This window comes from Physeter macrocephalus, unplaced genomic scaffold (genome assembly GCF_002837175.3).
Source record: "Physeter macrocephalus isolate SW-GA unplaced genomic scaffold, ASM283717v5 random_952, whole genome shotgun sequence".
NCBI lineage: Eukaryota > Metazoa > Chordata > Mammalia > Artiodactyla > Physeteridae > Physeter > Physeter macrocephalus.
In genome coordinates, this window is record NW_021146689.1 from 10,535 (window position 1) to 25,000 (window position 14,466).

A 14,466-nucleotide genomic window follows, 5' to 3' on the forward strand; every position below is an offset into this window, starting at 1 on the left:
GAGGCCACAGCAGAGGGAGGCCCGCATACCACAAAAAAAAAAAAAAAAAAAAAAAAAAAAAAAGAATGGTGACTTTGTCTCTGCCCTGAGATGGGGAAGGGCTGGGGGAGGGTGGGCAGGACAGAAAGGAGACTGAGAGCTTTAAGAAAAAGAGATTGCTGGCAATTTTTCAATTATCGACAGTATATTCTCACATGGGGGAGAAGTGCTTCCTTACACAGGGAAGGCAGGTAATAAATACAGCGGGAAGAAAATCACCATTCTGTAGCCATCACAGAATTATCTGTGGATGCTAGAGTTAGTGAAAGGCTGTTGGGAACAGGATAGTTACAGACTCATATCTCACAGATGACTCAAACTGGTTACACTGCAAAGGGGAAAAAAAATCCTTTACAGCAGAGAGAGTGGACTGCACTTTAACCAAATAATCAAAGTTGACATCCCCAATAAAGGGAGCACTTCACTGACATCCTGTGTCTACCAGTAAGATGCACAGAGAAGGACACAGCATCAGTTATCTGGTTAAAATGCATGACTTAAACCTAAGGAAGAGGAACGCTCCGTCAAACTCAAATGGAGGGGGCATGCTCCTTAACTGACTTGCACTCTTCACAAATGTCAAGGTCATAAGGGACAATGAAAAGCTGAGGAACTGGCACAGATTAAAAGAGACCGAAGAGACATGAGGATTCAATGCAATGTGTGATCCTGGATTGGATCTTGGATCAAGGGGGAAACTGCCATAAAGGACAGTATTGAGACAACTGGCAAAATTTGAATGTGGATTGTATACTGAATAAAAGTATCAATGTTAAACTTCCGAAATATCATAATTACACTATAAGATACAATGAATAATTACGTAAGGGAATGCCCTTGTTTTTAGGAGAAGGTCTGAAGTATGTGGGGGAGGATGGGTCAATGGTGCCTACAACCTCCACTCAGATGATTTAGTAAAAAATGGCAATATGTACACGTATGTGTGTATATACAAATAAGGATATATATGTATATACACACTAATATATAGACAAAGGGAGAGACACACATACCTCAAGCGTAGCAGAAAGTTAAAATTGGTGAACTCAGGTAAAAGGTGTATAGGTATTCAATATACTTATTATTTTAGTAATTTTTCTGTAAATTTGAAATTTTCAGGATTAAAAAAGTTAAAAAATAGTGAATATATTTTCATGGATAAAGACTTCTTATGGATATAGCCTTAAAAATATATTCCTTAGGGAACTGCCTGGTGGCCCAGTGGTTAGGACTTGGTGCTTTCACTGCTGTGGCCCGGGTTCGATCCCTGGTCGGGGAACTAAGATCCCACAAGCTGCACGGTGTGGCCAAAGCGGGGAAAAGCAGCAGGAAAGAATGCTCACCCAGTGAGGGAGGCAGGGAGGAGGTGCCATGGACCCTCTACTCCTAAAATTCTGCCCAGTTGTCAGGGGCCAGCTGGTCTGGGAGTTTCCCCATCTCTCTCACCAATCTGTCTGCTCACTTGTGTGTGGAAGGCAGCTGCTGGCCTGGCTGATGCTCAAGATGGGGGTGGAGATGCAGAGTCAAGCCCAGCCTCCTCCTCCTCCCCCAGTACCATCTTCACTTCTCACCAGTGCTTAGGCATGGGGCCTGGTACCTGGCAGGTATGTGAGAAACGTTCACTGAATCCAAAGAAAGCTGGCATGTGGCTCCCACACCCAGACATGGGGAACGTTTAAAACTATTTCTCAAGGGTCAATGAAGGCCCAGGAGAAATCTTAGAAGGCTCCAAGGTATCTGACTTCCTCGTTGTTCAGACAGAGACCCCAAAGCCCCGAGAGGACAAGGGAACCGCTCAGCGTCTCACGGCATGTCATCAACTGCGTCAGCCCCTTAACCTTCATTTCTTCTTACACCTCGGACCTTTTCTACAACCTTTAGAATTCTCTTTAGGGATGATCTGCTAGTATCAAATCCCATTTTGTCTGCCTTAACATGTCTTTATTTCACCTTCATACTTGAAGGATATTTTCATCAAGGATAGAATTCTAGGTTGATGGTTCTTTTTTGCTGAGTGCATTGAATATATCATTTCACTATTTCTGGCTTTCATTGTTTCTGTTGAGAAATCAGCTGTCAGCCTGTTCTTTTTTTGAAGGAAATTTTTTTTTAAATAAATAAATAAACTTATTTATATTTGGCTGCGTTGGGTCTTCATTGCTGCTGCACGCAGGCTTTCTCTCTATTGGGGCAAGTCGGGGCTGCTCTTCGCTGCAGTGCACAGGCTTCTCATTGCAGTGGCTTCTCCTGTTGCGGAGCATGGGCTCTAGGTGCAAGGGCTTCAGCAGCTGTGGCACACGGGCTCGGCGGTTGTGGTTCACGGGCTCTAGAGCACAGGCTCAGTAGTTGTGGCACACAGGTTTAGTTGCTCCTCGGCATGTGGGATCTTCCCAGACCGAGGCTCGAACCCGTGTCCCCTACATTGGCAGGTGGATTCTTAACCACTGAGCCACCAGGGAAGTCCTCCCTCTGGCTACTTTTAAAGTCTTTTCTTTTGCCTTTGGTGTAGTAGTTTCACCAGGTGGGGTAATCCATGGGTGAATTTCTTTTTAGTTTTCCTGTTTGGGATTTACTGGGTTTGAGTCTGTGGACTGGTATCTTTTATCAGCTCTGGGAATTTCTCAGCCATCGTATCTTCAATTACTGCCTCTCTCCCATTCTCTTTTCTCCTGTGATTCTAGATGGATGATTAGAGCTGCTCACTCTGTCCTCTGTACGTCTTAACCTCTCTTTCCCTATTTTCACCTTGTTGTGTTTCTGCTTCTCCCTTCAGCTGTTTAAAACCCTCCTCTGTTGCTAAACCCACCTTTCACTTCTAGGGGTTCTATTTGGTTCTTTTCCAAATTCATTTGCTCTTTACTCACTTTTTCCAAGGATCTCTTATTTATTAAAACATATGGGGGGGGCTTCCCCGGTGGCGCAGTGGTTGCGCGTCCGCCTGCCCATGCAGGGGAACCGGGTTCGCGCCCCGGACTGGGAGGATCCCACATGCCGTGGAGCGGCTGGGCCCGTGAGCCATGGCCGCTGAGCCCGCGCGTCCGGAGCCTGTGCTCCGCAACGGGAGAGGCCACAACAGAGGGAGGCCCGCGTACCACAAAAAAAATAAATAAATAAAAAATAAAACATATGGAGCATAATTATTTTGTATTGTTTCTGATAATCCTACTATCTGCACGTTTTGTAGGTCCGCTTCTGCCACCTGTTGTTTCTGCTGGTTCTTGCTCACAGTGCCTTGTTCTCTGTGATTTTTGACCTAACGGCTGACCTTCCTTGGGACGCTTATCTCGAGAAATTCTGTGAAGCCTGGAGGCGGGTTCCTCCAGAAAGGATCTGCATCTGATTCTGTCAGGGCCTAGGGACATTACCCCTAGCGGAGAAGTACTTTAAGTAAAAAAAAAGCGAGCGCCAGCGGCCATGGCTCACGGGGCCAGCCGCTCCGCGGCATGTGGGATCTTCCCGGACCGGGGCACGAACCTGTGTCCCCTGCATCGGCAGGCGGACTCTCAACCACTGCGCCACCAGGGAAGCGCCGAGAAGTACTTTAAACTTCTACAATTTTGCCTGGAGGCAAACTTGGTTGGCAAACCCAAGTGTATGAATTCTCAGGGGAGATTCCCTCTCCCCTTCCATTTAGGTTCAAATCAGTTTATTTTCTAGTTCTGGGAGTTGGTTGCCAGGGGCGGTGGTGGGGGGCTGGTGGAAGGTAAGGTTTGTTTCTTGTTCTTCCTCACCCTGAGAGCCCGAACCCGTGTCCCCTGCATCGGCAGGCGGACTCTCAACCACTGCGCCACCAGGGAAGCGCCGAGAAGTACTTTAAACTTCTACAATTTTGCCTGGAGGCAAACTTGGTTGGCAAACCCAAGTGTATGAATTCTCAGGGGAGATTCCCTCTCCCCTTCCATTTAGGTTCAAATCAGTTTATTTTCTAGTTCTGGGAGTTGGTTGCCAGGGGCGGTGGTGGGGGGCTGGTGGAAGGTAAGGTTTGTTTCTTGTTCTTCCTCACCCTGAGAGCCCTTTGGGAGTTGCAGCTTTATGGGGTGGGGAGGCGTTCTCTTATTAGACTCACTTTCCTTGAGCAAGTCAGGGCTTTGGAGAGGCTCAGCCACGAGAAGACTCGAAAACTGAAGCTTAATTCACCCAATTCAGATTTGCCCTTAAGTCATGGCTGCCTTCCGTGCTCTGCTGATACCCCTGGGCTCCTTCCTTCACTTATTCCTGACCTGGTTACTTCTCTTTCTTGTTGGGTCATGCAGGGATTAAAGAAAACATTTAAAGTATTTTATCTAACATTTGTTGTTTTTTTGGAGGAATGATTGGACCAGGCATCTGGTATACCAGGTTGTCAGAGCTGGGTTCCATCTGGGCCCATGTGCTCACCCATTCTCAGGGCCCCCCTGCCCCAGAGTCGGCCACCCACCTAGAGGATCCGTGCCCACAGCCGCACCAGCTGCAGCCTCAGCAGGCCAGCCACTCACCCCTGGACGCGGACGGTGTGGGAGTGCTCTGTGCTGCAGCCTGGCGGGCCGTGAGGGGGGTCGATGGAGACCGAGAGGCCACGTTTGCCATGAGCTGAGGCTGGGATGGATACGAGGGTGACTGTGTGGGGCAGGTGGGAGCTGGGGGAATCAGGCAGGATCTGCTCAATGACGGGGGTCACCACAGTCTGGTAGTAGCAGTGTCCGCTGCAAGAGCCACAGGCAGTGGGGACCCAAAGAGTGGGAAGAAAAGCGTGTCAGGACAGTCACCAGCATCACCCCCACCCCAATCCCTCAGCCCCAGGCTCTCTTCTCCTCCCACCCTCCCCTCACTGCTCCCCAAGGGAAGAGGAGGATCTTGGCTGCCTGATGGGCTGGGAGCAGGAACTGGGCATGCTCAGCCCAGCCTTGCCCTTGTCCGGGGCTCATTCTGGGCTGTCTATGCTCTGTCAGCTCGCCAAGATGAGGCCTGGGGATAAATCCAGTTCAGCAGGAAGTCATTAAGAGTCCATTTGGGATCCTCAAAAGTCATGCTGCCCTCAAATCCAGCTTTATCAGTATTGCCATAATAAAGAATTTGTCCTTGTCTTTGTCCCTGGCTCCTGGGAAAGAGGCTCTAAATCCTTGGAACAGGAGTGTCTTCCTTTTTCTTGAGCCCTTCAAGCCACACTTGAGCTAATGTTAATGAGATGACTCAGGCGGCAGGGAGGGGGGTGCTGGTCACCAGAAAGACTGACCACGTGATGAGAGGGCTGTGGCTCTGACCCAGCCTGACCTCGAGGAAACTGAGTTCAATCCCGTGCCCAGGGAGTCAATCAATTATGCTACATAATGAAACCCCAATAAAAACTCTGGTGATGCCAGGGAGGACGGGTCACACGTCTTGATTCCACGGGTGGAATGCACGGAAGCTGTGCATGTGAGACCCTCCCGGACCTTGCCCTTTGCGTCTCTTCATCTGGCTGGTCCTGATTTGTAGCCTTTAGTAGAAAACTATAATTGTGAGTATAGGGCTCTCTTGAGCTCTGAGTCATTGAGCGAAGTATCAAAGCTGAGAGAGTTGTGGGAATCCCTGACTTTGCAGCCAATCGGTCAGAAATGCGAGCGGCCTGGGGACGCCCAAACTTGTGGCCGGTGTCTGAAGTCAGGGCGGTCTTGCTGGGGACAGGTCCTGAGCTCACAGGGTTGGAGCTAACTCTGAGGGTTGGTGCCAGAACTGCACAGCAGTGATGTCAGTAAGAAAGCTGATGTCTGTGGGACTTCCCTGGTGCTCCAGTGGTTGAGAATAAGCCTTCCAAGGCAGGGGATGTGGGTTTGATCCCTGGTCGGGGAACTAAGATCCCACGTGCCGCAGGGCAACTAAGCCCGTGCACTGCAACTACTGAGCCCGCGCGCCGCAACTAGAGAGCCCATGCGCCACAACTACAGAGAAGCCCGCGCGCCACAACAAAAGATCCCGCGTGCCGCAACTAAGACCGGACGCAGCCAAAATATTAGATAAATATTAAAAAAAAAAGAAGAAGAGAGAAAAGAAAGCTGATGCCTGAGGCTTTCTCCATCTGATTGCTGTGTCTTATTTCCCAGTGGTTTTTACACTTTCACTATGACCGCCCCCCCCCCCCCATGGAAAGGGGAAAGGCCCTGGGGGGGGAGACGTGTGACACGGGTGGGCACGCCAGGCGCAGGGAGGGGCGGGACACTCACCAGTACAGCTTGGAGTGCTCCACCAGAGTGTAGGTGTCTCCGTCACCGATGAAGGTCCCACATGTGAGGCAGATGAAGCACTCGGGGTGGTACTTCAGCTCCCCGGCCACCTGGAAGGGGAGTTGGGGGGGCGGGGACAGGCCACCTCAGCAGCCCCTTCAACCCCCATAGCTCCTCCCCTCGGCCTCCTCTCAGAAGGGCAGCCCCAAACCAACTTCGGGGCAGACTGAGTTGCCTCCATAATAGCGGGCTGAGGGATACAGACAGAGAAACAGGCTCAGGAGGCACAGAGGAATCAGAGAACTAGTGAAAAGAAGAACAAGAGAGATGATGGGAGAAAGATCTGGAGCAGGGAAACCTGTGAAAACACATACACACGTGCGTGCACACACACACACACACACACACACACACACACACAGGTGAGGTGTGTGAGTGGGGGAGGGGTGCTTACCATGACCAGCCCCTTGGTGATGTGCTCTGAGCACCCGTGGCAAGACTCGCCATAGCGGGCCCAGTAGTCCTTCTTGCAGAAGAGCTGCCCATCCTTCTCATAGTACTGGTGTGAAAGGGAGGCACTGCACTCGCAACACCTGGGTGGAAGGGGAGCTGGGGCTCAGAGGGGCCCACCCCTCCCGCACACCTGGGCCCTTCCAGTCTACAGGCAGCACTAGAGAAAGGTGTGTCCTCTGGACGGGAGCAGCCTGTGCTGGGGCACAGGGCTTGGCAAGTGGAGCCGGGGATGGATTCAGAGCCCACCCCCACCCCCCTGCCGTGGTACCTCAGCCAGAAGCCTTGGTACTATGAGCAGCCTGAACAACCACCCTCAGCAGTTCTGCACCCAGGGTGTCTGGCCCACTTGCGAGACCTGGGCTGAGAGGTGCTACTCATCTGAGCCCCCTGTCCCTTGTCGTGAAGGAAGATGGCCAGCAAGGGCAGGCAAGTTACCCTCAGTCACCCACCAGTCAGGCCCAGGGAGGGCTGGAACCTGGGAGCCCAGGATTCAGGTTGGGGGGGCGGGGCTGGAACAAACCGGGAGCCCCACTCTTCCAGTCTAGTCTGCTTCCTCTCCCTCCCCCTCCCCCCACTCCCAGCAAAGTGGAGGCAGCTCTGGCCACTGATGTAGATGGTGGGGACCTTTTGGCGCTGTGAAGACCTACTAAGTGCTGGCACCTTCCCATTTCTTGCTTAATAAATTTACTAATCCTCACAGGCCACCATGAGGCAGGCATGGCTATCCTCATTTTAGAGATGAGGCAGATGAACTTCGGAGGGTCTACCCTGCCCAAGGTCACAGAGATGGGCACCATAGGCCCCATGAAGATACTCCCAGTTCCACCAAGATACAAGGCAGGAGTTCAGCTCAGTATAGACCAGTCAGTCAGTTAAGAGAGGGGATCTCCCGGCTTCCTAGGCTTCAGCCAGCCCCACGGGTGCTACCAGTCACAAGAACGGGGTTCAGCATAGGTAGCAGGAAGGCCTGGCTGGTGGGGCCCCTGAAGGGCCGATGGGGAGAAATGATGTACAGGCTTCTTTCTAGGTGCCACCCCCCAGGCCAGGAGCTAGACCTACATGCCTGACGTCTTTCCCCTCAAGCGTCCTGGTCTGGTGGGGACCAGCAGCTCAGCTAAGCCAGGGTAATAAGCAAATGCAAAAATATGGGACCCCCCAGCCCCGTGACCGACACCTCCCTCAACCCCAGGCACGAGCCCCACTGGGTTCTGCAGAGCCTGACCCAGGGCCCTGGCATGCATAGGTGTGTCTGGGCCGGAGTACACACTGCGCAGAGAACGGCTAGGGGACCCGTCCAGCTCTGTTGCTGTTTGGGTGCTCCGGGTGATGTACCAAGGTCACATAGGGATAGGAGGGCCCAGGCTCAGAGCTCATGGCTCAGTGGGGGAACAAACCAGGAGACAGGAGGGCAGGAAAGACTGGGGCTGGGTCAGAGAGCACTGTGCTCCAGGCAGCCGGGAGAGCCTCCGCTCTACCGTTAGCCTGCGCAGGGCAGCACTCATTGACTGCACTCAATGACTGCTCCTGAACTAGGGAACTGGGGAGGGGGAGGGGGGAGGAGGGGGGGGAGGAGGGAGGAGGAGGGAGCGCATAGCAGCAAGAGTGCTGCTGGGACACTGTCCCTTTAAGAGGATCCAGCCAGTTCCCCATTGTCTGGTAGCCTGAGGGGAGAGGCTGGGGACCACAGCGTGGGGCTTTGAGCAGGGGGAGCCCGGGGGGGAGGGGGGGGGGGGGGGGGGGGGGGGGGGGGGGGGGGGAGGAGGGAGGAGGAGGGAGCGCATAGCAGCAAGAGTGCTGCTGGGACACTGTCCCTTTAAGAGGATCCAGCCAGTTCCCCATTGTCTGGTAGCCTGAGGGGAGAGGCTGGGGACCACAGCGTGGGGCTTTGAGCAGGGGGAGGGCAGGGGAACACAAAATGCCCGGGTTTTGAAGCCAGGAAGGCGGGGTCTGAGGAGCTCTCTCAATGGGATGGCGAGCGGGGAGGGAAAGCCTCTGGAGGCAGCGCTGGGATGCGGGAGGCTGCAGCGGAAGCAGCGGCTGGACGGGAGCCATGACGTCATCTGTTGCCCCCGCAGCCCTTCCTGCCCCACAATCGCTGCGACTGCAGTGAGTGGGCATCTTACCACGGGGCGGGCGACAAGACAAGGAAGGCACCGAGCCAGAAGGGAGGACACCCGGGGACGGGGAGGTCCCCAGCGCAGCCCCCAGGGAGCTCTAACCTAGCAGGAAGGTGAGCAGCAGGAGAGCAGGCTCCGCAAAGAGGCGGGGCGGAGGCAGCGCACGGTGACCTTGGGGAGACACCCCACTCCCTGTGCGGATCGGTGATTCACTTCGCCCTCCCGCTGACCAGACCCACCAGACACGAAGCGCGCCACAGGAGTGTCACCGCGGGAGTCTCCCCAACAGCCCCAGGCTGCAGGAAGCAGCCCCCCTCCCCCACCTCGGGGCGCGGGTCAGTCGGGGCTCTGGAGCGGCCGCCTTCCCCCAGGGGAGAGAATGCTCTTCTGCCTGCAAACTCCTAGTCCTTCTCACGCACAAACATTCATCACTGTAGTAGCCCTGGAAGAGCCCACGTTGCTTCACTCAAGCTCTGGGAGTGCAGTCAGCTCCCTGATAACCACTTCCCTGAAGCCTGCTCAGATGCGCCCACGGCCCCCCCACGCAGCCTGCACCGCCAGCCTCTGCCATTAACCTGCCGGCTCCCTGAGGTCCCAGGCCAGGCACCTACCAACGCTGGTCCCCGAAGAGAACAGAAGTGCTTCCTGCCAGACTGGCTCACTCTGTGCACTCAACCAGGAGCAGTTCCCACCCGCAGCGTCCTCAGAACTGCTCCAGGGTGCCCGGGCTCAGCCTCCATCTCAGATAGGGGATCTAGCCCAGGCTCACATAGTGGTTTGGTGGCTGGCGTCTGGGGCCTCAGTGGACCTTTGCCGACGGAAGGCACGCAGGAGCCCCTGACCCTGTACATCCCCTCACCCCTCAGGCCCGCATCTGGCCAGGAGCCAGAGGAGGCAGGTGGGGCAGGACATGCCTGGCTCTTGGGGTGCCCCCCAATGCCCCTGCCCCTATAAAGGGTGTCAAGAGAGTAATACCAGGTACAGTGTAACCCTCTCCCAGAGCAGGCAAAGGCTGAGCCAGGCTTGGGCAGGAGAGGAGGGCACTGTGGGGCTGGAGGGGAGCATGAACAGGCCAGGCTGGGAAGCAGTGGCAACCCCTACAGCGACAGGTCCTTCCCTCCCAGGGGTGCCCTCTACCCGGAGCCACATCCCTGGACACCAAGGGTGAAAAAGAGCCGCTGGGGGACCAGCCTCAAGGGAGACCTGTACCAGAAGGGCCAGGAGCCTCAGCGGTGGCCTGCTTCCCCTCGACAGGCAGCCAACAGTGACCAAGGAGTTTCAGTTCTCCTGCCCCACCGCCCGGCCTCAGGTGGGTCTGTCCCACCGTGGCCTCCAGCCCCAGCCCTCACACCAGGGGCCCTGCCTGAGGCCTAGGACAGGTGGGGAGGGGGCTTTCCACTTACTTAGCCCCTCGGAGGAAGCGGCATCTTCTCAGGTTCGAGGCCAGCATCCTTTGCTGCTACCTATCGCAGGGAGGCCCCAGAGGCCTACGGGGAGTGCAGGGGTGGGCCGGACAGGCTGTTTCCCCATCCTACTCCAGGCACTCAGGATTGGAGGCTGCAGAGGGAGGGGCCAGCGTGGCCACACGGCAGGGGAGGAGGATGCAGTGATGTGGGTGCAAGAGGACTTGGTCTTAGCTCACAACAGGAAGCAGCTGAAGGGCCTACTGCCTGGGCTCTGGTGCAGGTGGGGAAGCTTGGCCGGCACTGTGTCCTCAGCCCTGCACACCCGAGAAAGGCACCCTCCGTGCCGCCCGGCCTCTGCTGTGACAAAGGCACTGGAGACTCTCTGGGGACAGGGAGCAGCTGCTTCTTCTGGTGCTGCCCCCGAGGGAACAGAGCTTGACTTCCATGGACAGTCCATCCTCTTTGCCTGAAAGTCCCCCAAAGAGGGGGGCGTCCTAGCCCAGGCTCCGGCCCCCAGCTGTGCACTCAGCCCTTCTCATCCAGGGTCAGCCCAACCAGCCTCCAGGGAGATGTTACCGGAGTTACGGCAGCCCCAGGGCTCCTGCGCTGCAGGCTTCTGGGAAGGGACCTCCCAGAAGCAGCAGCTGGGCAAAGGGAAGCCTGGACCCCCCTGGGCCTGGCCACGACCTTCCAGGAGGCTGGAAGAGAGAAAGGGGCTGGCTCTGCGGTGACAATGACACCTAGTGCTAATGCCAGAGACATTCTGTGGGCCCACAGCAACTCTCCCGCTGCAAGCCTCTTGGAGCCCAGGGGCTGGTGGCAGCCCCGCTTCATGGCACTGAGATGCTTCCAGGGGCCCAGCAGGCAGCGACTCCTCTCTGAGCTGCTTTCCTGACTGTAATGGGAGTGAGGACACTGTTGGCCTCAACCAGATTTGGGGGCTGTTGGGAGAACCACACGCTGCGGGGCCAGAAACACTGTGTAAGTCGTGGAACCATGTGGAAGCCACGGCTCTTACTGCCTGTGGGCCCTCCCTCTCTGTGGGAGCCTTCCCTGTGTCCCCACCGCACCAGGGCCAAACCCAACGTGCCCCCTCCCTACCGCCCCCTCCTGAGGCCTCAGCCCCCTGCTGGTTAACAGGGCAGGGACCCCTCCAAAGCTAGGTTCCACGCATCCTGCCCCACTGCTGCCCTTCTGTGGCTTCTGTGGCTGCACGCCTGGCCCTCCCCAATGGCTCCCAAGGCTCTACCTCCCTCCCCACCCCACGCACCGGGGCCCCCAAAGTTCTTCCCTGGATTTCTCTCGGCCTCTTCTCAAATCCCATCCCCCAGCACTGAGTGGGCTGTTCTCTCTGGCCTTCCCACCTCTGACTGGTCTCAGATCACCTCGGCCAGCTCTCGGGAGGGCACTGCCACCCTGGCTAGCCTACTGCACCTCCACCTCAACAAGGACAGGGCACAACGCCTCACCAACCTGGCCCCCAGCTCCACCAGAGCCAACAGACCACCGGCCTCCTCAGCACCCGGGGTGAAAAACCAGACTGCTGTAGATTCTGCCCCTGCCACTCACCAGCCCCCCGCTCCACCCCACAGCCCCTGACTTCTTCAGCTCTGCAGTGACTTGGAGTGAGACAGACATAGGTTCGAGTCCCAGCTCTGGCTGTTGCAACTTTCAGCAAGTTACTTGATTTCTCCGAGCCTCCATTTCTTACGTGGAAATCGAGCAAATAATGGCACCTCCTACGGTTACGGTGAAGGTTTAATGAAATGACATTACAAGAGTCACCAATGAATAGTGGCTAATATGACTAATCCTTGCCAAATATCGTCCCTTCTAGATCTGAAACTCTCTCCACTCTTAGTCACTGTCCTATGTCAGGTCTCATGGGCACAGAGCCCCGAACTATTAAGAGTCCCTTCCCTGCCACGTTACCACCATCCGCCCACCGGGATGGCATTTTTCGGTAGCACTTCTGCCCCTGTCCCTCCCCTGCTTTCGACACTCTCTGCTGGCTCCCTACTGCCCGCAGAAGCTACTTATCTCGGCATTCAGGGCCCTTCACTGAATCGATCCTAACTTTGCCTCCTCATCATGTCCCTCGACTCACTCTGTTCCAACCAGATGAACTGATCCCGGGCCTCCAACGGTTTGCACTGTCCCACCTCCCTGTCTCTGCCTGTTCAGAGGCCCTTTCCTCCCTGAAGGCCTCCTCTGAACACCTGATTGGGAACCCCAGGACACGGAGCCTGCCTCTCCCCTGGGCTCCCCAGCCAGTGTGGGTACTGTGTGTTCATTTCGCTCACTGGCTGTGTATTTTTGGTCAAGAGAATTAACCTCTCTGTGTTCCGATTCATGGAGACAACACATATCCAACTATAAAAAGTCCTTAAAAACAGTGCCTGGCCCTTCCTAAATTGCAGAAAATGTTAGACATTATTTTTATAAGAGAAAAAAAAAATCCCTGTCGGAGCCTCCCACTCTGCCTAAATTCAACTCCTTCGGCCGTTGGTTGATGCCCTGACCCCAGCTGGGCCTCGCCACTTTACCTTCCCTCCTTTTCGGTGCTTTCCTGCCTGAACTCTGCCGTTCGCTGACTGGGCCAGGCCCCGTCACCATTCTACCCTTTGCCCCTGCTGGGCCCTCTGTCTGGAATTGCTTCCTGCCACACTTCTCCACGTGGGAAATCTCACATCCCCAGCTCTGGCCCTACAGAGCTATCTAAGGCTACCCCCTGCCCCTGCTTCTCAGGATGGTGCTCCTGGGTTGCTGGGCCACCTCTGGGTCCCCATGTGCTCCACCACGGCTCTGATCCTACTCTCCTACACTTGGGAGTTGGTGTCCGGAGAGAAGGGGCTGGTCTTACTGGATATGCAGCTTCCAAACTAGCCTGGGGCCCATGAAGGAGGCCCAGCTCCTCCCAAGGCCTCTCTCTGGAGCACCAGCACGCAGAAGGCTGGGGCGCGCTGCCCTCCCCCCCTCCCCCACCAAGGTGCCAACAGGCCTTGGTATTATGAGCATAAACGCAAGTCTCGCCTCTTCTCGCCTTTTCTGTCTAGAATAACAAAAAAGAAAGGCCTCCAGGGATCTTCTAGCCCAAATGCTTCATTTTACAGATGGGGAAACTGAAGCCAAGGACTTGCTGGAAGTCACAGCCAGAGATGGCACCAGGAGGGATCGCCACGTCTCTGGCAGGCCTTGCTTAGGGCACCCGAGCTCAGGTCAGCCTGCCCTACCTGAAGCAGTCTGCGTGCCAGTCAGCATTCAGGGCCTGGAGGTACTGGCCATCATAGATCCTCTGGCCGCAGCTTGCACACACGGGCAACTCGCTTCCTGCAGGGGTGGAAAGGGCATTAGGAAGCATTCTCAGGAGGTGCAGTTTGCTGCAGGCCTGGCCTGCCCTGCCCTGCCCCAACTCCACATGCACCTCCACAAATCCTCCTGCACACACGCAGCACCCAGGCTGAGCAGTCACTGTACAGAGCAGGAGAGAGAATGCAGGTCTGAGAGTCTCGCTGAGACCACAGCTGAACGACCAAGCTCCTCTGGGCCTCAGTTTCTCTCTCTGTAAACTGAGGAGGAGGAGCAGATATCCGCCAACCCCCAGCAATGGCATCCTTCAACTCAGGGTCTGGCACGGTAAATGCGGAGAAAGAAAGCAGCACGATTTAGAAATAAGGCAGTGGGTGGGCTTCCCTGGTGGCGCGGTGGTTGAGAGTCCGCCTGCCGATGCAGGGGACGCGGGTTTGTGCCCCGGTCCGGGAAGATCCCACGTGCCGCGGAGCGGCTGGGCCCGTGAGCCATGGCCGCTGAGCCTGCGCGTCCGGAGCCTGTGCTCCGCAACGGGAGAGGCCACAGCAGTGAGAGGCCCGCATACCGCAAAAAAAAAAAAAAGAAAAAAAAAAAAGAAATAAGGCAGTGGGTGACACTCTTGTCACAGTCCCCCCTTCCTCTCCTGCCTGCCCAGTCCCTTCAAAGGGCAGGGACTCGACAGGGCTAGGTTGGTGCGTCCTGTACTGAAGCCCTGTGGAAGGCTTGGCTATGCCGTAGCCTAACAAGGGGCCAGGGCCGTAGGGCTGGGCTCCCAGACACCTGCTCCAGGGAGGCCTGACACCTCTTCAAGACGGCCACTAGGCATGCTTAGTCATCCTTGGGGCCTGACACCCTTGGAGCTGGGTGGGCCCTGGTAGATCTCACAGCCTGCCCCTTCCCATT

General features: G+C 55.8%; 1 protein-coding gene across 1 annotated transcript in view; it reads right to left on the reverse strand.

Annotated features, from left to right (window-relative positions):
* LIMK1 (LIM domain kinase 1) overlaps positions 1 to 13,584 on the reverse strand; it is a gene marked incomplete at its 5' end in the record, with an annotated part of 23,705 nt that extends 10,121 nt beyond the window's left edge. The window contains 4 exons of the mRNA XM_028486939.2: positions 4,515 to 4,721; positions 6,219 to 6,328; positions 6,673 to 6,811; positions 13,488 to 13,584. Coding sequence (XP_028342740.2) covers positions 4,515 to 4,721; positions 6,219 to 6,328; positions 6,673 to 6,811; positions 13,488 to 13,584 — 553 coding nt within the window. The remainder of the gene's footprint in view (positions 1 to 4,514; positions 4,722 to 6,218; positions 6,329 to 6,672; positions 6,812 to 13,487) is intronic.
* Between the last annotated feature and the right edge of the window lie 882 nt (positions 13,585 to 14,466).